Source organism: Somniosus microcephalus, chromosome 2, assembly GCF_052327205.1.
Source record: "Somniosus microcephalus isolate GS21.2 chromosome 2, FLI_Smic_1.0, whole genome shotgun sequence".
NCBI classification, from domain to species: domain Eukaryota; kingdom Metazoa; phylum Chordata; class Chondrichthyes; order Squaliformes; family Somniosidae; genus Somniosus; species Somniosus microcephalus.
This window is the reverse complement of record NC_140988.1, coordinates 330,993,331-331,018,590: the sequence shown is the minus strand read 5'-3', so window position 1 is coordinate 331,018,590 and position 25,260 is coordinate 330,993,331. Positions and strand designations below refer to the sequence as shown.

Sequence of the window (25,260 nt, the reverse complement as noted above, 5' to 3'; positions counted from 1 at the left end):
TAAGGTGGAACAGGTTACATACACAACAGTAACCAAGGACAGAATGCCAATAAATATGTCCAAAATGCCAAAATTGTGCACCAGATAGTCAGCTTTCAGATATAAAATGATGACACTGAGCTCGACTTCTCCACCATCTCTCCCAACCCTTCACTGCTGCCGAGTTGTCAGACTGATTGTCCAATATCCAGTCTTGGCTGAGCTGCAATTTCCTCCAGTTAAACATTGGACAGCCTGAAGCCATCGTCTTGAGCCCTCGCCACAAACTCCGTACCCTCTCCACTGATTGCATCCACTCCCTGGTCACTGTCTCAGGCTGGACCAGTCTCAGACTGAACCAGTTTGCAATCTCCTATTCGACAATGGGCTAAGTTTCTGACCTTATATATCCTTCATTACAAACACCACCTGCTTCCACCTCTGTAACATCAACCGCCTTAGCCCATCTGTCATGATCTCCACTCTTGACAACCAGTTCCTGCTATCTGCCACTGAAACCCTCAAATATGCTTGGTCACCTCCAGACTCACCTATTTGAATATTCTCCTTGCCAGTATTCTATCCTCTGGCCTCCATAAACTTCAGCTCATCTAAAACTCTGCTGCTATCCTGCACCAAGTCCCACTCACCTATCACCCCAGCCCTTGCTGACCTACATAAGGTCCCAGTCTCCCTAAGCCGGCAATTTAAAATTTCTAGCCCCGTGTTTAAATTCCTTTATGACCTCTCCTTTCGTATCTCAAACCTCCGGCCCTACAACACCCGCCGCATGCCCCCACCTCCCGAACTCTCCATTTTTCCAACTCTGGCCTTTTGTGCATTCCCCCATCCCATAGCCCAGCATTGCTAGCCGTGTTCTGGAATTGCATTGTGCCTATCCACCTCCCTCTCCTCTTAATGGTCACCCTGCCTAGTATCTCCTTCATTGTTTAGGCATCCATCTTTGTCTGATTACCCTTCTGTGAAGCACCTTGGAATTTTTTATTTTTTTTAAACATTAAAGGCGCTATATAAATGCATGTTGTTGTTATAATCTCCACTCTTTACAACTAGTTCTTGCCATTTGTTAAACGAGCAATTAGAGAACGGGGAGAAGTGTGAAGCGCAGGATTTACTGCACCAACCAACCACAGTTCATGCTTATTTCAGTATAGTTAGGTCTACCTGGTCTTTCCCCACGAATAGGAACACCTATAAAACTGTGTCTCAAATGGTATCTTGACCCAATTCAAACAGGAATTGCTGCCGTCAAATGCCAATGTGTTGTGCTGGAGCAGTAGAATATAAACGAGCAACTCCCATGTGATGAGTTACCATTCTCACTCGTTCTATCAGAGAGGAACCAAACAGAATCCAGGCAGTTTCTCACAAGGGAAGAGGAACAAATCGAAGGGAAAATAGCCCCGGAACCACTTTTTCACATTTCCTACTAGAATTTTTGAGTGGAACTGGGAGAGGCCCGAGTGCAAGTTGTGACTATGGATGGTCCATGGTACAAGACGACTGGGATGGGGGAAAGGAAAGAAAAGAAAATACTTTCTGATAAATACCTCACAGTAACTAGATCCACAAGGATTTATCTTTCCTATTATTGCTATTGAGAAAATAGCTCACTTACCTCCATAATTGGACTGGAGGCCAGGACCTTCTCTTCAACATTTGTTTCACTGGCTGACCCACCCACGGTGGCGAAATAACGCATGGCATACTTAGCAGACACTGTCTTGCCAGCTCCAGACTCCCCACTTACGATAATGGATTGATTCTTCTCATCTCTGGGGATCAGAAAGAAAATCATACACAGCTTAGATTGGTCCCTCTTCATCACAATCTTCTCTTTCTTTATTTTATCACAACTACTGCAGTCATTGTTCCTTTTCATTTTCCTCTCTTGTTCTCCTTAAGCTTCAGCTCCGCCACCTGACCCACACTTTCCCCTCACTGCATCTAAGGAACCAGAATCATTCACAATGCATTCAATCATCTCCACGATGCCTTTACCTTCCTACTGATGCACAGGTGCATTATTGTCAACGTCATAAACGCCTTCATCTCCATAAGCGGAGGCCTACATTTTTGTGCATCTTGTGATGTGCCTTTAGAATAACAACCTCCTCTTGCAGCCTGTTAAATGTTAATTCAGTGCATCACTACGGTTGCATCATGACGCTAGTACATGCCCAGTCCTACATCGATCACAATGCTCCGAGCACGTGTAGATTAGCTGGGCTCCAATTTTACACAGACCCTGGAACTAAGTGTAAATGTAGGACAGTAGTACACATATGTCAATTTGATCTCATTCACCTGGCATCAGGACTAAAAGGTAAGAGTACAAAATTTCAACAGACCTCTCCTGATCTCCCGCTATAAATTTGGCAGAAGCTCGGCAGAAAGCCTGTAGAAACAGCAGAAACAGCCATTAGCACCATTTCTCTGGGGTTTACGCTAAACTTCAGCCAAAGTTACAGTGGGAGGTGGGGAGAAGCCCCCTGGAAACTCCAGGTGAAAAACACATCAATTTCTAGCTGTAATTAATCAAAGAATTAACCAAATATTAATTTCGCTCTTTCGTAAAGCTGTTAATCAATACAGAAATATTGTCCAATCGAGACCCTCAGGAAGGGAGTGGCCAGCTAAAATATATTATTTTTCCAAAAAAAATGTTCACAACTATCTTTTATGGTGCAACACTTCGAGTTAGGCCCTGTTTAGCAGCACAGAATGCAGTCCCTCCGGGGCCGTTACTGTGGGCAAACGGTCCTGAAGATAAACGAGAAAACAGCAAGTAAAGATTTCCTGTAAAACACATAAATGAATTGTTAATTAACGTCACCTAGTCACTGCTGCTGGATTTACCAAGCCGTCTTTCCCACTTCATTCAACCTCGGTGGTCCCGGAACCTGGCCCTTGAGCTGAAGTAAAACTGCTTTTGTACAGGAAGTGCATTCTACTGAATTGTTACATAATCCTAAACATCACCCCCCCGCCTACGCACCTCCCCACCCCCGCACCAATAAACACTTTTTTTGCTTAAGGATGGATTTACATAGATATTTTATGAGATCATTGTATATCTAGGTGTAAAATGCTACATATTTTATGAGTGTGTAATTTCCCATACACAAGTGTGGACTAGTGGAATACTAGCGCAAGAGATCCAATGGCACTATTCAAAGAAGAGCGGAGCAGTTCTCCCAGTGTCCTGGCTAACATTTATCTCTCGAGCAACACCGCCAAAAAATAAACTAATTGTTCATTTTTCTCATTGCTATGCACAAATTTGCTGGCATGGTTACCTGCATAATAACAGTGACTACATTTCCCCTTTTCTTCACAGTGCATCTCCAGACTGAACAGTGCCTGTGGGGAGGAATATATTGCCACATCAGACAGCTTGCACTGGGAGCAATGCCACTTGAAGCAGCTTGTTTGGCCCTAATTTCTGGTGTTTGTTAGGATTAGGGATTGTGATGAGGAGTCCCAAGCCCTGGTGATTCCGTTGGTAACGGTTGGGGTTCCTCATGGCTGGTGCATACGTTGCTGCATTGAGGGAATGGTTTGTGTTGCGTGGATCTCCAAGGTTGGGCCCCAGAACGCCTGATACTTCCAATTCCACGCAGAGCCCAAACGTTACACCCTGAAATTGGTAGATATCGTACATGTGTTTATTGTTGGTGGGGTTGCACTTTGCCATAGAGTGGGGAAGCAGTCACGTTCCTGGTTGAAGAAGAGCAGGGGAGTTCTCCCCAGTGTCCTGGCCAATATTTATCCCTCAACCAACATCACTACAACAGTTTAATTGGTCATTTATCTCATTGCTGTTTGTGGGACCTTTCTCTGCACAAATTGGTTGCTGGCTTTCCCTACATTACAACAGTAACTACATTTGGTGGTGATGCACTTTGGGGCAGCCTGAAGTTGTGAAAAATCACTATAATGGGCCAGAAATTCGTGACCAAATGCATGAGTACGGTCTGGGTACTCACGCATCTGGCCGTTGGAAATGCCGGCGTTCAGCATGCACAGCGCATGCGGGGAACGCCGGCATTTCCAGTCCTCGGAACGAAGGGGTTCATAGGCACAGCGCGTGCGACTGCACAGGCAGCGCTTGCGCAGTGAACTTCGTCGATTTCATTCATGGATTCAGTGAGGGTAAGTCCTTACAAGTTACACTTGAAAAAAGCATGTGTAAAGTTGTTCCAAGGCTGCGGAGGAAGATATATTTTATCGTGGAGCTTCTGAAAGGCAATATTTTTGTTTGGGAAAGGGAGGGAAGTTATTTTAAGAAATTTTAAGTAAGTTTTAAAGTTTAAATGTTTTTTTTTTTTTTAAACGGGTTTTCAGAACGGTAGGTTGAAGGAGCAATTGTGGCTGTGTGAATTGAATGTGAAAATGAGTGTTCTAAAATGAGTAATGTAACATTTCCAGCACTTTTAAGAAAGAAACTTTTCATCAGTAATAAGCAATTATGTATGTATGTCCGCATATATTCCTTTACGTATATGTATGTATGTTTTATATTCCTTTACTTATGTGTATGAATGTATGTTTTTAATTATGATTTTCCAATAAGTTACTTTCTCTGAAAGTCATAATTAAATAATACATTCATACACATAAGTAAAGGAATATGTACATAACACGCAAAGGAATATATACAGACATACATACTTTCAGAAGCTCCACGATAAGAAATATCTTCCTCCGCAGCCTCTGGAGCAACTGTACCCATGCTTTTTTCATGTGTAAGTTGTAAGGACTTGACCTCACTGAAAGCATGAATGAAAGCGGCGAATTTTACTGCGCACGCGTTCTGCCTCTGAACCCCTTCGTTCAGAGGACAGGAAATGCCGGTTTTCCCCGCATGCGCTGTGCATGCTGAAAACCGGTATTTCCTCCGGCCAGACGCGTAAGTACCCCGACCGTACTCGCGCATTTGGAAGGGAATTACTGGGCCAACATTTTACATGTCAATAAAATGAAAAATTTAACAATTGCACGATTTGCCCCCTCGCATCTGCGACTGAGGGTCCAAGGAGGTGCATTGCGCAAGAGGTCATCGTCGTACGTATCCTCACACTGTTCCCTTTCGGGAACTGTATGAAGTGGTGGAAGGATTTATGGCCGTGATGAACGCTCATTCCGTGACCGTAACCATCTTTGAACCAGCCATTAGGGTGGTTAGTCCTATGGCGTGAGGGTTTTACGGGCTCCCACAACCCATCTGAGGGGGGGGGGCCACCCACACCCACGGACGCAAGTATCCCGCTGGATGTCCACCCAGAATTTATAGTTGGAGCTCCGACTCCACTTGCCGGGACTGTCTGGAGTGGGGTTCGAAACCCTACTCCTTCTGGCCCAGCGGCGGGGATGCTTACTGCTATGCAAAAGGCCCACTCCGCACAAAAGGTGACACCCATACGTTTCCTGCGCCTTTTCCCTCCCCGTGACTGGAGCCCTATGCTGCCACTTGAAAGACCAAGCTATCATCTGCCCTTTTTGCGGCGCCTTTGACTTCTCATTACCAATGATGAGCAGGCGCTGCGCCTCCACCTCCTTGAGGAGATTGCTGAGGTCATCATCAGTTCAATTGTGAGTTCTTTTAATGCCGTGAATTGTGCTCATTCCAGCCATTTCACGTTGCTAATCGGATTAGGCCTTTGGCATAGCGGTAGGATCCCCGCCGCTGGGCCAGATCAGGGTAGGGTTTCGAACCCCGCTCCAGACAGTCCCAGCAAGTGGAGTCGGAGCTCCGGCTCTAAATTCTGGGTTGACATCCAGTGGGATATTTGCGTCCATGGGTGTGGGTGGCCCCCCCTCCTTGTATAGCTTGTGGGAGCCCGTAAAACCCTCCCGCCATAGGACTAACCGCCCTAATGGCTGGTTCAAAGATGGTTACGGTCACGGAATGAGCGTTAATCATGGCCATAAATCCTTCCACCACTTCATACAGTTCCCCAAAGGGAACAGTGTGAAGACACGTATGACGACGACATTGCTAAATAAATAAATGGAATTAAAAAAGTTCTTTTAGGGCATTTAAAAGTCTTTAAATTGCTTTAATTCTGTTTAAAACTACTTCAGATTCTTCAAAATAATGTAAACGCTTTTAAAAGTTTATAAAAGTTACCAAAAGCTTCAAAAAACTTCCAAAAACCTATTTAAACTGCTGCTTTGCATGTAAAAATGCTTAGCAGCTTGGCAGAAACATTGGGGGCGTGTCCTGTTAAACTGAGACCTCAAGGGGCGTGTCTCAGTTGCACAGCGCGCTACAGGCTTCGCGCTGGCTGCACTCCTGGGCGGCGTGACGTCAGACGCTGCCCGGGAGTCAACATTTTAAAACAGCAATTCCAGGCGTCCCTGAAGCTCAACGGCCGGCGCGTCGGGTAAGTGCAGATCAGGGGCTTACACGCGCGGCAAGCCCCCGACTCGAATTTCTGGGCCATTATATAAATTCAAGTTCTTTCTTCCTGGGCAATGAAATATTGTGCATATAAAGTCACACCAGTTCATAGGGAGTGAGCACTCAATTACAGGAGTGGTCCTTGACATTCGAGAAATATGCGAGTAGAGCTCCAAAAAATCATTCTCCTGCATCTGTCAGTAGCTCAGAATATATCATCCTTTGCTCTAGTTGATGCAGTCTGAAATAGCAAGTCAACAGGTAGGAGACCGTAAAATTTTCTGAAACAAATCCACACATGAAGATTTAAAGAGGCAGTTGTCACTTCTGTTTAAAACAATTCAAATATCTCATGCATCCTGTTCATTACACCATCTTCCTCAACCATTGATAATCAAGGGGCTATAGGGAGGGAGGAGCTTAAAACAATCACTATCACTGACATAAGAAAACTACTAGGCACTTGGTTTAAGCGTTAAACAAAGCTTTAATCAACTGTGTCCTTCACTAGTTCCCGTTAAGAATGTCCTGCGCAAGCTGGGCCCGTGCCCGAGTATTTATACTCTCCCGGGATAGCGCCACCTGCAGGCCGCTCAGTTGATTCATGTCAATCACCAGAGAAAAAGTACAAGGCAAACTAATGGGACTAAAGGCTGACAAGTCCCCTGGACCCAATGGCCTGCATGCTAGGGTCTTAAAAGAAGTGGCTGCAGAGATACTGGATGCTTTGGTTGTAATCTACCAAAATTCCTTGGATTCTGGAGAGGTCCCAGCAGATTGGAAAACCGCAATTGTAACGCCCATATTCAAGAAAGGAGGGAGACAGAAAGCAGGAAATGATAGGACAGTTATCCTAACATCTGTCATTGGGAAAATGCTGGAATCCATTATTAAGGAAATAGTAGCAGGACATTTAGTAAATCATAATAAAACAATGCTGACTCTGCTTAATTGTATGAAAGGGAAATCGTGTTTGACAAATTTATTAGAGTTCTTTGAGGATGTAACGAGCAGGATGGATAAAGAGGAACCAGTAGATGTAGTGTATTTGGATTTCCAAAAGGCATTCGATATGGTGCCACATTAAAGATTACTGCACAAGATAAGAGCTCACGGTGTTGGGGGTAATATATTAGCATGGATAGAGGATTGGCTAACTAATAGAAAACAGAGAGTCGGGATAAATGGGTCATTTTCGGGTTGGCAAACCGTAACTAGTGGGGTGCCACAGGGATCAGTGCTGGGGTCTCAACTATTTACAATCTATATTAAATGACTTGGATGAAGGGACCGAGTGTACTGTAGCCAAATTTGCTGGCAATACAAAGATAGGTGGGAAAGCAAGTTGTGAGGATGACATACAGAATCTGCAAGGGGATGTAGATAGGTTAAGTGAGTGGGCAACAATTTGGCAGATGGAGTATAATGTGGGAAAATGTGAGGTTATCCACTTTGGTAGGAAGAATAAAAAAGCAAATTATTATTTAAATGGAGACAGACTATAAAATGCTGCAGTACAGAGGAATCTGGGGGTCCTTGTACATGAAACACAAAAAGTTAGCATGCAGGTACAGCAAGCAATTAGAAAGACAAATGGAATGTTGGCCCATATTGCAAGGGGGATGGAGTATAAAAGTAGGGAAGTCTTGCTGCAACTGTACAGGGCGTTGGTGAGACCACATCTGGAGTACTGTGTGCAGTTTTGGTCTCCTTATTTAAAAAGGGATATACTTGCATTGGAGACAGTTCAGAGAAGGTTCACTTGGTTGATTCCGGAGATGAAGGGGTTGACTTATGAAGAAAGGTTGAGCAGGTTGGGCCAATACTCATTGGAGTTCAGAAGAATGAGAGGTGATCTTATTGAAACATATAAGATTCTGAAGGGGCTTGACAGGGTAGATGCAGAGAGGATGTTTCCCTCGTGGGGGAATCTAGAACTAGGGGGCATAGTTTCAGAATAAGGGGTCGCCCATTTAAAACAGAGATGAGGAGGAATTTCTTCTCTCAGAGGGTTGTGAATCTTTGAAATTCTCTACCCCAGAGAGCTGTGGAGGCGGAGTCATTGAATATATGCAAGGCGGAGAGAGACAAATATTTGAGCTACAGAGGGGGGTCATGGGGAATGGGCGGGAAAGTGGAGTTGAGGCCAAGATCAGATCAGCCATGATCTTATTTGTAAGGTTCGCAAAATTTTGGAAAATTTCTGCAGCCCCCGAAGATTATTTGATTAAAGAAAACCTGGTTGGAATGCACCTTAAAAACCCAGGGCATCAAAATGGCTGTCAGGCCTCATGGCAGAAGACAAAGGCAGCCTGTCTGAACATCTCCCATCACTGGCTGAAGTACTTGAGGTATTTAAACTGTCAATCAACGGTGGTTTAGGAAGTTCAACATGGAACAAAGGATTGTTTGTTTACACGAGCTCTCTACAATGTTGACTCAAGGGCTTAAGCACTTGAAGCCGTCAATCAGTTGCGGTTGGGCGGTGACCACAAGACAATGGATTGTTTACAAAGCACTTGAGTGCTGTTGACTGAACACTTAAGGATTTGTTTGTCCAGCACTTGAGAAATCAGTGGGACATTTTAAACTGAGCACAAACCAGTTAAACGAATGGGAAACACATTCAAACCCATTACAGTCAGTCAATGGGGACAGATCGGCCCCTTTTGTATAGCTCAGATACATCCAGATTTGGGCACTAAGATAACGGCTCCCAACGGGGTATAAAGATAGCCCCTCAGGAAGCCACTCTCTCTGCCGCCTTGCCTCCGATGCCCTGCCTACAAGAGGAACAGCTCAGCAGCCCGCCCAAAGAAGTGGAATACCAGCAGTTACTTTTGAATTACTGGGGTATCTCTACTTCGGGGCGGTGAAGAATCTAAGACAGACCACAGGGGCACGGAGCAGGCGTTCACTGATGAGCATAAGCTTTCTGGCCCATTACAAGGCAACCTAGATAGGTATTAGGGGTGGGAATTAAAGGGGAATTTTGTTAAATTGTAATTTTAGTCAATTTTCCCTCGATGTGTCCGTTTCTCCTCCCCGTTAAGTAAAAGTGTGCTGTATTAAGCAAAGGTGTGCTGTACTAAGCAAAGGTGTGCTGTATTAAGCAAAGGTGTGCTGTATTCATTATTTTCAATTAATTTTTTTATTTCAATAAATACTGGTCTTCTTTGCACCCAACCACGAGTCTCGTTTTGTCTACATCGCTACTGAAATAAGTCCGGCGGTCAGAACCAGAAAGGGGAGCGATTCGAAACCGCACGGGGCTCTGGAGCAGCTCAGATACTTCTGACTGGCCAGAGACAAACCCCAGGGGCAACCAAAACCACACCCCACCTTCCCCTTTTCTACATATTGAATGGCGGAGCAGGCTCGAGAGGCCAAATGGCTGACTCCTGCTCCTGTTTCTTATGTCCTTATATCTGATTCGCTATGTGTTTCTTACTGTCTCTATCACTTAACTAATTGATTTGGTCACAAAACACAGAAAAGGATGTACTAAAAACAAACAGAATTGACATGTCGATCACAAAACTACTACATTTACACATCACAGTAAACCTTACAACAGCCTGGCAGATTCATTACCTCTCCTGCCTTGACAGTGGAATGTAAATAAAAAGCATTACAGGAGTTGTGATTTAAAAGCAATTTTGCACAGGTGGAGTTTTCTCAATTTGTTCATGCTTTACAGCAATATGTCTGCAATTTAAAGGGGCTACTTTACAAGATTACAAAACATTGCATGGTCAAATTGAGGGGAATTTTCACAACAACAATGTAACTTAACAGACTGTACTCATTTGGATGAAGGATCTCATTCCGATGCTAACTGAAATGCTGCATATTTCTAGCATTCACACTTTTTACAGAATTGAACAGATCTTTCTTTGAAACATAGTTCTTCTCAAAACTGCAAAGAGACCATCTCTGTGCGGAATATTCCCCGACTCATCCTGATTTGGACCGTTGGAGTTTTCCTACTTGCAAAACGCTTTCAAAGAGGAGCAGTAATTGGCAGAACCAGTTCCTCAGAAGCACGCCTGTTCTTAACCAACCATGGGCTGAATGAGCAAGGGCTGCCAAGATATGTGTGACTTGGAGCTTTCTTTAATCTTTCTGATAATAACACAATACAATCAGGGGAAAAAACAGATCCATCCAGCACGGTTAGAGACACTCCGACACACAAGTGTGGGAGGAGAGGAATTTTTGGATAGTTTTCTCCAGAGTGCAGTCACACCACAGAGGAAAGCACAGCTACAGGAAGGGGAGCATGTGACTGTTAGACAGCAGGGTAAGGGGAACCAAGGGGCGTTAGAGAAGAAGGACTGTATTTGTGCCTGTGAGGTTAAGGATGCAGGCGGCGGGGTGGACAGCCAGAATGCTGACTGCGGCACCATGGATTGGGAGGCAGTCCAAGGCGGAGTGGGGGAAAGAGCAGAATAGGAAGGTTGCAGTCATGGGAGATTTGATATTTGGAGGGCTAGATAGTGTCCTCTGCAGTCACGACCAAGAGTCCAGAAGGGTGTGTTGCCTACCTGGTGCAAAGGTTAAAGGATATCCCAGAGCAACTGGAGAGGAAGTTGAAAGGGAGGGGAAAGATCCAGTCGTCATGGTGCATGTTGGGACCAATGACATAGGGAAGAAAGAGGTCCTGCTAAGGGAATATCAAAAGTTAGGATCTAAATGAAAAAACAGGACCTATCAGGTGGTAATCTCGGGATTACTACCCGAGCCCTGTGCTAATTGGCATAAGGATAGACAGATCAGGAAGGTAGATACGTTGCTGAAAGACTGGTGTGGGAAGGAGGGGATCCATTTCATGGGACGCTGGCACCAGTACTGGGACAGGAAGGAGCTGTACCACTGGGACGGGCTCCACCTGAACTGGAGTGGAACCAGTGTCCTAGCAGAAAGGATAAATAGGGCTGTCGATAGGACTTTAAACTAGTAAGACTGGGGCCAGGGGAGGGGGGGGTGGGATCTGATGAAAATAACACAAGGCTGATAATAAAAATAATAGGAGATGAGAGTAAAAGTCAGACCAAGGTAAGGTACAAGGGTAATTTAAATGGTCAGAGAACAAATACAGTTATAAAACGGAAGTATAAAAGGACTGTTAAAAATGAATTAAAAGGAGCAACTATTAAAAAAGAATTAAACTGACTGTACAGCAATGTACAAAGCATCCAAAATAAAATGGGGGAACTGGAGGCAATAGTCCGTAGCAAGGAACCAGTAGGAATAATTGAAACATGGCTATGTAAAAGAACAGGGCTGCCAATTAAATATTGCAGGTTACAACATAATCAGAAAGGCTAGGGAAGGAAGAAAAGCGAGGTAATTAGAGGTAACATAACGGCAGTAGAAAAAAAGGGACATAACTAACAGAAGGTTAGAAACAGAATCCATATCGATTTAAATAAAATAAAAGGGATCGATCACGCTAATACGGGTGTACGACAGACCACTTAAAAGTGGAAAGGAGGTGGAGGAAGAAATATGTAAGCAAATACGTGAAGTGAGTAAAGGACACAGAATAATAATTATGGGAGATTTTAAGTACCCCAAATAAACTGGCAAGAAGAGGTGCCAAAAGGGGTACTGGGAATGGAGGTTTAACAATGTGTGCAGGACGCCTATCTTACCCTTCTCTCTTAGGCAGTCCCTTGTAACCGAGGATGACTTGCTTCCACACTAAAAATTAGTTCTCAGGTGACTGTTGAGTCCAATGTGGGACCTACAGTCTCTGTCACAGGTGGGGCAGACGGCGGTTGAAGGGGCGGGTGGGTGGGGTGCTTGGGTTGATGTGCATTCCTTCCGCTGTTTGCGCTTGGCTTCCGCTTGCTCCCGGCGAAGAGACTCAAGGTGTTCACCGCCTTCCTGGATGCTTCTCCTCCACTTTGTGTGGTCTTGGGCCAGGGATTTCCAGGTGTCGGTGGGGATGTTGCACTTTTTCAAGGAGGCTTTGAGGGTGTCCTTGAAGCGTTTCCTCTGCCCACCTGGGGCTCTCTTGCTGTGTCGGAGCTCCGAGTAGAGCACTTGTTTTGGGAGTCTCGTATCGGACATGTGGACGATGTGGCCCATCCATCGGAGCTGATCGAGCGTGGTCAAAGCTTCGATGCTGGCCTGAGCGAGAACACCGACGTTGGTGCGCCTATCCTGCCAATGGATTTGCAGCATCTTGCGGAGGCAGTGTTGCTGGTACCTCTCCAGTGCTTTGAGGTGCCTGCTGTACATGGTCCATGTCGCTGAAGCATACAGGAGGGCGGGTATCACTACTGCTCTGTAGACCATGAGCTTGGTCTTACCCAGTGTGTAAAATACCCAACAAGAGAGGGAACACTGCTGAATCAAGTAATAGGGGAAAAAACCAGACCGATAAGAGAAGCAAGCAAAGGGAACATCTAGGCAGTAGCAATCAGAACATAATAAGGTTTAAGATAAAGATTGAGGAGGACATTAGTAAGACAAAGACCAAAATAATAAATTGGAAGAAAGCAGATTTTATGGGGATGGGAATGGAACGAGGGAAAATAAACTGGAAAAATTTACTGACAAAACAAGGAAATAGAACAGCAGTGGGAAAGATTTAAAATGGTGATCAAGAGAGTCCAGGAGAAATATATTCCACTAAAAAGCACGAACAAACTAGCTAGTAATGACACACCATGAATAAATAAAGAAATAAGGGCAAAATTGAAACTAAAGAAAAAGGCATACACTTACTACATAGACAAGGGGGAGGATGACAAAAGGGAATATGAAAAAGGTTAAAAAAGGCAAACATGAAATTAGAAGAACACAAATTTAAAAAAAAATTATATTAGTGTACAAAAGGCTGATATTTAGTAGATGAGAATCATATATGTATAACTTCAAGTGTAGCCATTGACCAAATAATAGTACCCATAATTACTCCTGGGTAACTAAAAAGCTAAGACTTGTTCAGGATGTAGCTGCGGGGACAGCCAAACGCAGTTTTGACTAAGTTTTGATAACAAACAGCCAGAGACTGCGAGTGAAGGTTAAATTGCTAAAAAAACATATTATGATGCTAAGTAGAAATTAGAATTCACTTACCAAAACTAATTGCAATGATATTTAAAAAATAATTAGTATAAGGAGATAAATAAAATGACAGAGATCCTGGAGATAAGGTATTTATCTGGTAGATTAAAGTGAGATAGTTTGGATGCCTCAAGACTAGTGAAACAGCGTTGTTATGGGCCCTTGGTGTAGAAAGCCCTTGTACCAGGGAGGTTATGAAATGAAAGAGATATGGTAAATTCCAATGGGGTGAAAAACTATAAAGAAGATAACACGACAGCGGAACAGCGTTTGTGGAAATGTACTGGAAAAGGAGTGGCCAGGTTACTAGCCTTAGTCTGAGTGACAATGGTATTTTGACCATTAGAACCAATTAAAAAAGGTGATTTTGTTAAAGACCATATATGGACACTGGCCAAACCAACTTTTGATAAGGGTTTTAAAACCTCGATACTCAAAGAACAACTTTACACAGATGTACTGCGAGAACAAAGGAACAGACTTAAGCGATGTCATCTGTGTCCGAGAGGATCCAGAGACCAAGGGCTGTGAGCTACTCATTAAAACTATCGCCTAATATTAAGTATATTACGCTGTATGCTTAATAAATCTTGATCTATTGCTCAAACATACTGCTGCTGCCTATTGGTGTCTTGTCCAAGAACTCAGAGGGTGGTCAGGAACAATGTGAGCTCTTTGAAAACTGATAATGATGATATTGTCAATGAAAATAAGGAAATGGCAGACATGTTGAATAATTACTTTGCATCATTATTTATAGTAGAGGAAGGGAATAGCATAACGGACATCCCAAGGAAACTAATATTGAATCAGGGACAGGGACTCACCAAAATTAACATAAGCAATAAAACAATAATGAAAAAAATAATGGCACTGAACAGTGACAAATCCCCAGGACCACATGGTTTCCATCCCCGGGTTTTAAAGGAAGTAGGTGAGAACATTGCAGATGCCCTAACTATAACCTTCCAAAGTTCGCTCGATTTGGGAACCATTCCTTTAGATTGGAAAATTGCTATTTAAAGAAAGGTGAGAGAGGAAAACCAGGGAATTATAGGCCAGTTAGCCTAACATCTGTTGTCGGGAAATTACTAAAGTCTATAATTAAGGATAGAGTGACTGAACACCATGAAAATTTTCAGCTGATCAGAGAGAGCCAGCATGTATTTGTAAAGGGTAGGTCATGCCTGATGAACCGGATTGAATTTTTTGAAGAGTTATCTATAGTAGTGGACATGGGAATGTCTATGGATGTCATTTATATGGACTTCCAGAAGGCATTTGATAAAGGCTCTCATAAGAGATTGTTAACTGAAGTTCAAGCTCATGGAGTTGAAGGAAAATTATTGATCCAACTAGAAGGACGCATGGTCTTCCGTGCCGACAGAACTGCAGACTCTGGTAAGAGCAAGGGAGGCGGTTTGTGCATTTACACTAACAATGCCTGGTGCACTAACACGGACATAATCGATAGATCCTGCTCGGCTGATTTGGAATTCCTCATGGTAAGGTGCAGACCCTTCTACCTGCCTCGGGAATTCACGGCTGTTATCATCACTGCGGTCTGCATCCCACCACACGCTAATGCCAAACTAGCACTGAAGGACCTCTACAGGGCCATCAGCGAACAACAAATTGCGCACCCAGACGGAGCTTTTATCATCGCGGGGGACTTCAATCACATAAACCTAAAAACTGTACTACCGAAATTCCACCAGAATGTTTCCTGCCCCACAAGAGGGGAGAACACACTGGATCAAGTCTACACGAGCATTGTAGACACTTATAAGGCAATTCCCTGCCCCCACCTTGGGAAGTCTGACCACCTCTCCCTGTTTCTAGCCCCGGCATACAAACCGCTCATCAAAAGAGGGAGAACATCAGTGAGAGCAGTGCAAGTATGGCCAGAGGGGGCAGTATCGGAGCTTCAGGATTGCTTCGAACGCACTGATATGGGCAAACATGCCCCAAAAGACATCGAGGAATACGCATCCACAGTGCTATTCTACATTAACAGCTGCGTCGAGGTCGTCATGACCCATAAAAATATCAGGACATACCCCAACCAGAAACCCTGGATGAACAGAGAGGTCCGCTCACTGTTGAAAGCACGCGACGCAGCATTTAAATCTGGCGACGCGGCGGCTTACAGTGCAGCTAGGACCAACCTAAAAAAGGGTATCAGGACTGCCAAAAGGAAACAGACACTGCGGATAGAGGATCATTTCCACAACAACTCGGACCCCCGGCACATGTGGCAAATCATCCAGTCCATCACTGACTACAAGGGCAAAAACACCAGCCCCCCAGTTAGCGATGCCTCCCTTCCGGAGGAGCTTAACAACTTCTACGCTCGCTTCGACAGGGACAACAGGGAGCCGGCTACCAAAGCCTTGCCACCCCCGGAAGACCAGGTGCTCACTCTGTCGACCTCCGACGTAAGGGGTGTTCTACGCGGAGTGAACACACGAAAGGCTGCTGGACCGGATAGCATCCCTGGACGGGTACTCAAGGAATGTGCTGATCAGCTGGCTGATGTCTTCACTGCCATCTTCAATCTGTCATTGGCCCAGGCAGTAGTCCCTACATGCTTCAAGACCGCTACCATTATTCCTGTGCCAAAACAAACGGCTGTGACGTGCCTGAACGACTATCGACCTGTCGCACTCACACCCATCATAATGAAGTGTTTCGAGAGACTGGTCCTGGCTCACATCAAAGCCAGTGTTCCCGCCTCTCTTGACCAACACCAGTTTGCCTATCGTGCAAACAGATCAACGGAGGATGCAATCACAACTGCTCTACACTCGGCACTGAATCACTTAGATGGTAAGGAGACCTACATCAGAATGCTGTTCATAGACTACAGCTCAGCATTCAACACTATCGTCCCCAACAAGCTGGCCACCAAACTCCAAACTCTTGGCCTGAACACTTCCCTCTGCAACTGGACCCTGGACTTCCTAACAAACAGACCCCAGTCTGTCAAATTAGGTAACCACACCTCCCCCCCCCGACCCTGAACACGGGGGCCCCACAAGGATGTGTGCTGAGCCCCCTCCTCTACTCCCTCTTCACCCACGACTGTGTGGCTGTTCATGGTTCCAACACCATCATCAAGTTTGCGGATGATACCACGGTAGTAGGCCAGATCACCAACAACGATGAGTCAGCCTACAGGGAGGAGGTCCAGCATCTCGTGAAGTGGTGCGCTGATAACAACCTGGCCCTTAACATCAAGAAAACCAAAGAAATCATTGTGGACTTCAGGAAGTCTAAAGGCGGAAGTCACACCCCCATCCACATCCATGGGGCTGTGGTGGAAAGGGTGGACAGCTTTAAGTTCCTCGGAGTCCACATCACGGAAGACCTCTCCCGGTCCCTCAATACCTCCTCTCTGGTGAAGAAGGCCCAGCAGCGCCTATATTTCCTAAGGAGTCTGAAGGGATGTAACCTGTCACCCCTGATCCTCTCTAACTTTTACCGCTGCACAATAGAGAGCATCCTGACAAACTGTATCACAGTAGGGTATGGCAGCTGTAGCTACTATGACCGGAAAGCCCTGCAGCGGGTAGTCAAAACTGCCCAACGCATTACCGGCACCCGGCTACCGACCATAGAGCACATATACCAGAAACGCTGTTTACGGAGGTCACGGTCCATCATCAAAGACCCTACCCACCCCAGCCACAGTCTGTTCGCCCTCCTGCCATCTGGGAGACGCTACAGATGCATTCGCACCCGTACGACCAGATTTAGGAACAGCTTCTTTCCCAGGGCTGTCATCCTACTGAACTCCACAAATAAACTCTAAAGCCTGCACATCTGCCAATGCACTTTATTATGGTTATGTTTATGTTAATGTATTACAAGCCAAATGTATGTTGAATGTTTAAATGTCTTAATCTAAATGTACACTCTCGGGAGCCGCAAGCCTACATTTCGTTGTACTGCACTTGTGCACTAACAATGACAATAAAAGTTGATTTGATTTGAAATTGGCTGAGCGGCAAGAGACAGAGAGTAGGGATAATGGGCAGTTACTCTAACTGATAGGATGTTACTAGTGGTGCCCGGCAAAGATCTGTGTAGGGGTCTCAACTATTCACCGTATTTATTAACGACTTAGATGATGGGATAGCAAGTCACATATCCAAGTTTGCCGATGACACAAAGATAGGTGGCATTGTAAGCAGTGTAGACGAAGGCATAAAATTACAAAGAGATAGTAACAGATTAAGCAAATGGGCAAAACTGTGGCAAATGGATTTCAATGTAAGCAAATGCGAGGACATCCACTTTGGACCTAAAAAGGATAGAACAGAGTACTTTCTAAGTGGTGAAAAGCTGGAATAGTGGAGGTCCAAAGAGACTTGGGGGTTCATGTACATAGATCATTAAAATGTCATAGACAGGTACAGAAAATAATCAAAAAGGCTAATGGAATGCTGGCCTTTGTAGCTGGAGGACTAGAATATAAGAGGGTAGAAGTTATGCTGCAGCTGTACAAAGCCCGGGTTAGACTAGACCTGGAGTACTGTGAGCAGTTCTGGGAACCACATCTTCGGAAGGATATATTGGCCTTGGAGGGAGAGCAGCGTAGCAGAATGACACCTAGGACTGGATTTTGATACGGGGCGGGCTGGGGTCATGTAATCCGCATTTCGTGTTATCCACCCGATTCTAAATCGATGTGGGAAAATGATGCGATTTTAACTTAAGTGGGCAATCGAGTTCCAACGTGTGGGAACCCATGGCCAATGAGTTTTTCCTAGTCTGAAAGTCGCCTCCAATGACGTTATCATTGCTGCAGCATTTAAGGTCTGCAACAAGCCTTGCTTCTTCTGCAGGCTGCCAACCTTTTGGCCTTTGCAGTGAGAGGCACCTGCAGGAAGAATGGCCAACCTAGGTCTGCACCCTGCTTCGATGACATTGCCCTGCAGGCTTTAGTTGAGGGAGCAAGAGCACATAAAGAGGTGCTCTTCCCTTCTTCAGGGAGGAAGAAGCCTCCCCAGCAAACCAAGGCTGTGTGGATCCAGGTGGCAGAGGAGGTCAACTCATTGTCAGTAACCCGCAGAACCTGGATTCACTGCAGGAAGAGATTTCATGACCTTCTGCGCACTGGAAAAGTGAGTATGCATTTCCCATCACCCTCAATCTGATTCCCATTGCCTCTCCTCAACAGCACTCAACTTTAGCAATCTCTTCCTCCACATCCCACTTGACACTGACATCCACGCACCCTTACCCATTCCCTCTCTCTATGGTCACATTCACCTAACTATTCGACTATGCAGCCCTCACACTCCCTATCACTCTGATGCTATGAAAACAACTGACAACACACAGGGAGGGCCCTTGGTCTTGCCACCTCACTCCATCTTTGTCTCCTTCTAAGCATCTATGCTATGGATTCTCTACACTCACTCCTTCATTCTCACTCAACCTCCACTTGTCTCCCTCATTGCAGGAAGAGAGCTCGCAATAAAAGGGAAAGAGCGAGGACAGGAGGAGGGCCACCCTCAGTAGCCCACCTCACCCCCTGGAAGGAAGGGGTCCTGGAGATCATGAGAGTGGAGGAAGGTGCGCAAGTGGGGGACAGACAGACGGCTGCATCACAGCAAGCTGGTGACAGAATAGTTTTCCATCTCTCTCATTGACATTGAATGAGTCGCTGATAATGATTCTGAAGCTCTAACAGATGGACTTATGATCATCTGCAATATGCAATGTGCATGTAACCTTGGCCTCACATCTCTGAGGAAGGACGTTCTTGCCATGAAGGAGTTCAGCGAAGATTCACCAGGCTGATACCTGGGATGGCAGGAATGACGTATGAGGAGAGATTGTGTCGATTGGGCTTATACTCACTGGAGTTTAGAAGATTGAGAGGGGATCTCATCGAAACCTATAAAATTCTGTCAGGCCTGGACAGACTAGATGCAGGAAGGATGTTTATGATGGCCGGGGAGTCCAGAACCAGGGGTCACAGTCTAAGGATAAGGGGTAAGCCATTTAGGACTGAAATGAGGAGGAATTTCTTCACCCAGAGAGTGGTGAACCTGTGGAATTCTCTGCCACAGAGGGCGGTGGAGGCCAGTTCATTAAATATATTCAAGAAAGAGTTGGATATATTTCTTAAGGCTAAAGGGATCAAGGGATATGGGGAGAAGGCAGGGACAGGGTACTGAATTTGGATGATCAGCCATGATCTCATTGAATGGCGGAGCAGGCTCGAAGGGCCGAGTGGCCTACTCCTGCTCCTATCTTCTATGTTTCTATGTTTCTTTCCTTTACTCCCCCACAGGACCATCACAAGCACCCGTCCTCACTAGCCAGGAGGAAGAGCATGAGCCTCAAGACTACTCTGAGGAAGATGCAACCTCTGAGGGCACAGCGTCAGCAGAATTAAGCACACCCTGCACCAGCGCAGACACTCACACCTCAGTGGGACCTTCAGGACACAGTAGAATTGTCACCTGGTGTATCACAATTCACAAGTGAGCATCAGCACATGGTGGAGACAGGGACAACAGTGGGGAGTCCTAGTCGGAGGGCGCAGGACTCTGCCAGCTCAGCTGCATATCGACCCTCTGCCTCTGGGTCCATCCACAAGATCAGCGGTGCTGGAACTCCAGGAACAGATGCAGGAGTCTCTGGCAGGTTTTGTCTCCAGGGTCGCTGCGAGTGTGGAGCGAATGGAGGAGTCCATTGCGAACATGAGCAGAGCCTTTGTGGAGTCATTGGCGCATGAACGCATCACCATGGAAAGGGTGGTAACCTCCATGGAGGTGGTAAGTCGCCAGAGTGCAGAAAACATGGCGAGTGTTCTGAATAGAATGACATCTCTGGAGAAGCGATGGTCATCTATTGAACAGAGAAACCAGACCTTCATGGAAGTCCTTCTGAGTAGGACTGCCAGTGCAGATGCGGGTCCCCATGGCCCCCCTGATGGCCCCCCTGCAAGGTGCTCTCAAGCCACTTGCAAGCACTGAGGGGGACCTGATCCATGAGAGGGAAGTTGGTGGCAGACATCAAGGGAGTGGGGGCTCCTCTCCAAGCGCTCACACTTCCATGCCACTGCAGAGCCCTCGGTTAGAGCCCCACCAGAGTCCACACCCAACTGAGATCAGCGTCTCAACCCCTGCACAGCCGCAGGAGCAGCAGACTGTTGGCGAGCCCTCACAGGCTCACAACTGCAGAGGACGCCCACCAAAGGTGTCGAGACAGGAGCAGCAAGAAAGTGAGCAAGGGACCTCCACATCTGCTGAAGCCACAGGGGAAGCACCACTTGGGAGCACGCGTAAGAAAAAGATACTGCACAAATAGTCACAAGTGTAGTCACTTGGGTGAAATTTGATGTTTTATGTGGAAAAGCCATCAGATGATTCCTGTAAATAAAAAATCTGACGGCTACTGCTGTAGTTGTGGCGTGTGTCATTTCGCGAATGGGACTTCCACATTGAGGGCTTAGGTTTACTTGCAATTGTTAATATGGTGGTCAAATTGCTAGGAATCCGCTGGTTCTTGGCCATTGTCGATGCTCAGGTAAGAAGCTGCGAGGCAAAAGTGGCTAGGCTAAGCAAATCTGGCCAAGATGAGTGCATTCCTTGCATCCTGGGCAGCGATGTGGTCGGGCTGGCGCCTTCTGGCCTGTGCAGCTTCAGGCGGGTGAGCAGCAGCTTGGCGCTCCTGTTGTTGCTGCTGCTGTTGGTGCTGCTGTTGTTCCTGGTTCTGCTGCTGCCGCGGCTGGTCTTCGTCCTCATCTGATGTCCAGAAGGGAAGGAAATAAATGGCTCCCATGCTTCTGGTAGATGCCTCAGTTGAGGAAGCGCTCAGTCAAGGTGGCGAGAGGGGTTTCCCAGGAGGTCACACTGGAGATGGGTGTCAGGCTCCAAACTTCCACAGTTGTGGTTATGCCTTCTAAAAGTTCCCCCAGACCTGAGACAACAAAGTCCTGCCACCTGCAAATGATGGCTGATCAAATATCCTCTTTAATGGTGAAGTTGCAGCTAAAAGTCAGCAATCCAATTGTGCTACCGCCAGGTTTCACCGTCGTGTTTCAGAACAGGCGTGCTTCATGTCGGAAAAGGGTTAAAATCGCAAAGGCCTTTCAAAATGGCATTATAGAGGCAATTTAGTGCTTGTTAAGGGCCTTAACGGCCTATCCCGCCTCTTGACGGCGGGACGGAGACGGGACCATTAGACACGATTAAATGAAAATTGCTTGGAGGCGGGATTGGGCCCGCCCACCAGTTTTTGCAATTTTAACCCCCCACATGCCTCCAATCGCGCCTCAACGGCCCAATGAAAATCGAGCCCCTAGAGTCCAAGGGTTAAATTACGAGGGGAGATTACACAAACTAGGGTTGTATCGCCTGGAATTTAGAAGGTTAAGGGGTGATCTGGTCGAAGTTTTCAAGATATTAAGATGAACTGATAGGGTAGATAGAGAGAAACTATTTCCACTGGTTGGGGATTGTAGGACTAGGGGGCATAGTCTAAACATTAGAGCCAGACCTTTCAGGAGTGAAATTAGGAAACACTTCTACACATAAAGGGTGGTAGAAGTTTGGCACTCTCTTCCACAAACAGCAATTAATGCTAGATCAATTGTTGGTTTTAAATCTAAGCTTGATAGATATTTGTTAACCAAAGGTATTAAGAGATATGGGGCAAAGGCAGGTATATGGAGTTAGGTCGCAGATCAGCCATGATCTCACTGAATGGCAGAACAGGCTCGAGGGGCTAAATGGCCTACTCCTGTTCCTATGTTCCTAAATCAAAAAGGATAAAATGACATTTAAGATACAAAGGGGGAGATAATTGATAAACTAACAAACGTAGAGAGGATAAAAACCCTGGTCCGGATGGATTGCATTCATGCATATTAAAAGAAGTTAGTGAAGAGATAGCAGAGGCACTATTACATAGATATAAAAATTCATTAGAAAAAGGAAAAGTACCAGGGGACTGGACGACAGCTAATGTGATTCCTGTATTTTAAAAAGGAGACAGAACATGTCCAGGGAACTATGGACCAATTATCTTAATGTTGGTGGTAGGTTAATCAAAGATGTAATAGAAAAACATCAAGGAACTGAAAATATAATAAAGAGTAGTCAGCACTGATTCCAAAAGGGAAGGTCATGCTTCCCTAACTTTATTGAATTCTTTGAAGAAGTAACACAAAGGGTAGATAAGAGTAATGCAGTAGACGTAATATATTTGGATTTCCAAAAGGCCTTCAATAAAGGTACCACTTAGGAGACTCATGACTAAGGTCATTCATAACATGTGGAGTCAGGGAACAAGTAGCAGAATGGATAGCAAGCTGGCTACAAAACAGAAAACAGAGGGTAGAGGTTAAAGGTAGCTACTCAGACTGGTAAAAGGTGGGAAGTAGTGTTCCATAAGGATTGGTGCTGGGACCACTGTTGTTAACCATTTACAGAAATGATTTGAACTCGGGAATCATAAGTACAATTTCAAAATTTGGGTGGTGTAGCTAATAGAGGAGGACTGCGACAAAATACAGGAAGACATCAATAAACTTGCAGAATGGGCATGTAATTGGCAAATGAACTTCAATATAGCTAAGTGTGATGTGGTACATTTTGTTAGGAAGAATAAGGAAGCCACATCCTCCTTGGAAAATAAAAGTGTCTAAATGGGGTAGAGGAACAGAGGGATCTGGGGGTACAGATACACAAATCACTAAAAGTAGCAACGCAGGTTAACGAGGCCATAAAAAAAAGCAAACAAGGCACTGGGGTTCATTTCTAGAGGGATAGAATTGAAAAGCAAAGAAATTATGTTAAACTTATATAGAACCTTGGTTAGATCACACTTGCGGTATTATGAACAGTTCTGGTCTCCATATTATAAAAAAGATAGAGGTACTGGAGAAGGTGCAAAAAAGATTTACTAGAATGATACCAGAACGGAGAGGTTATACCCATCAGGAAAGGTTGAACAGTCTGGGTCTCTTAAGGGGTGGCCTTTAAGATTATGAATGGGTTTGACAGGGTAGACAGATGTTTCCATTTACAGGCGAGATCAGAACTAGGGGCCATAAATATAAGATAGTCACTAATAAATCCAATAGGGAATTCAGGAGAAACTTTTTACCCAGAGAATGGTTAGAATGTGGAACTTGCTACCACAAGGAGTAGTTGAGACGAATTGCATGGATGCATTTAAGGGGAAGCTAGATAAACGCATGAGAGAGAAAGGAATAGAAGGATATGCTGATGGGGTTAGATGAAGAAGGGTGGGAGGAGACTCGTGTGGAGCATAAGCACCAGCATGGATCTGTGGGGCTGAATGGCCTGTTTCTATGCTGTAAATACTATGTAAGCACATCACAAGGATGCAATTGGATGGGAGAGGTGAAAGCTGTGACAAACATTATCTCTTTCCAAACGATTTCCCCGAGTGGTTGAACCAATCCGTTTCCCAATTTGTGCCAGTATTTAAACAGGAGCTCAGTGTAGCCTCTCAACATGGCCAACGGTAAATACATACGAACAAGATGGACAGAAAAAAAACGTCTGGTCCATCAAGTCTGTCCCATTCAGCCGTACTGCAACTAAGTAACACCACCCAATACTCCTCGCCCACCAGCAGCCATGTAATCTCCTGAGGGAGGTAAAAAAAAAAACAGGAAAAAAAACGAAGCCAATTCAGATGAAAAAAAAATCTGGGAATTTCTCATCGACCTCCAAATTCGATCTTAAACAAGTTGCAAGGAGATAATAATGACCATGAGGTACATTAGCCAACATCCCACCTGCCTTTGTATGTAGTGAATCTGCATCTACAACCTATTCTAAAGGGAAATGACCCTCTGGGAAGAGAGAAATCTCCTGATATCTAACCTAGTTCTCTGCTGACATAACTGGTATGCATAACCTCCACCTCCCCACACCTACTCCTCATTTTCCCTAATTTACCTAATTCAAATAATATGTACACAGTCTAAACCCTCCATTATTTTAAATACTACAATGTAGTTTCCCTGAGGTCTGTGTTTTTCTAAAGTAAAAAGACCCAGCTGGCTATCATGATAGCCAAAAGTTTATTAGACTAGGTATTAATCTAAATAGTGGCCCTCCTCTGAACCTTTTCCAGGGCATCTATCCTCTACCACCATGTTAGGGACCCAGAACTGGACACAGTATGCTAGATGGGGTCTAACCAAGGTCTGGTACAAGGAAACTATAGTGCTCTTCGTTTTATATTGCATTATCCTAGCTATACTTCCTAATACTCGATCTGTTTTCATTATAATCGCTCGTCACTGGTCATGGACCTTGAGACTCATACACTATAACTCCCAGGTCTCTCTCTCCCTTTCAACAGATTTTAATTCAGAGCCCAGCATGGTATACAAATGATTGGTATTAGCCCTACCTACATGCATAACACTGCATTTATCTGCATTATAAATGCCATCTGCGGACCCATTCCTCCATTGCATCTAGACCCGATTGTAGAAAGAAATTCTCAAGGGTTTCGACACCAACACAGAGGTTTGTGTCATCTGCAAACTTGCAGACAGTACCCCCAACTCCTTCATCCAGATCATCATGGATATAAATCGTGAAGAGTAATACTGTAGTACTAATGCCAATCCCTGGAGGACTCCATTAGTACTGCAAATACAAAGCTAATTTTTACAACCATTAACAAAACTATGGAACTGGAATCTGCCAGAGATTAAGAATATTCTACAAATTTAGCAATTTCCTGGAACAATAATGTTTTTGAAC

The 25,260-nt window shown here is 45.1% G+C and overlaps 1 protein-coding gene across 3 annotated transcripts in view; it reads right to left on the bottom strand.

Annotated features, from left to right (window-relative positions):
• The window catches only part of myo5b (myosin VB), a 360,722-nt gene that overhangs the window by 190,952 nt on the left and 144,510 nt on the right, over nucleotides 1–25,260 (bottom strand). For all 3 annotated transcript variants that reach the window (XM_085974944.1, XM_085974932.1, XM_085974939.1), the window contains one exon: nucleotides 1,619–1,775. In XM_085974944.1, the coding sequence (XP_085831070.1) occupies nucleotides 1,619–1,775 (157 nt within the window). The remainder of the gene's footprint in view (nucleotides 1–1,618; nucleotides 1,776–25,260) is intronic.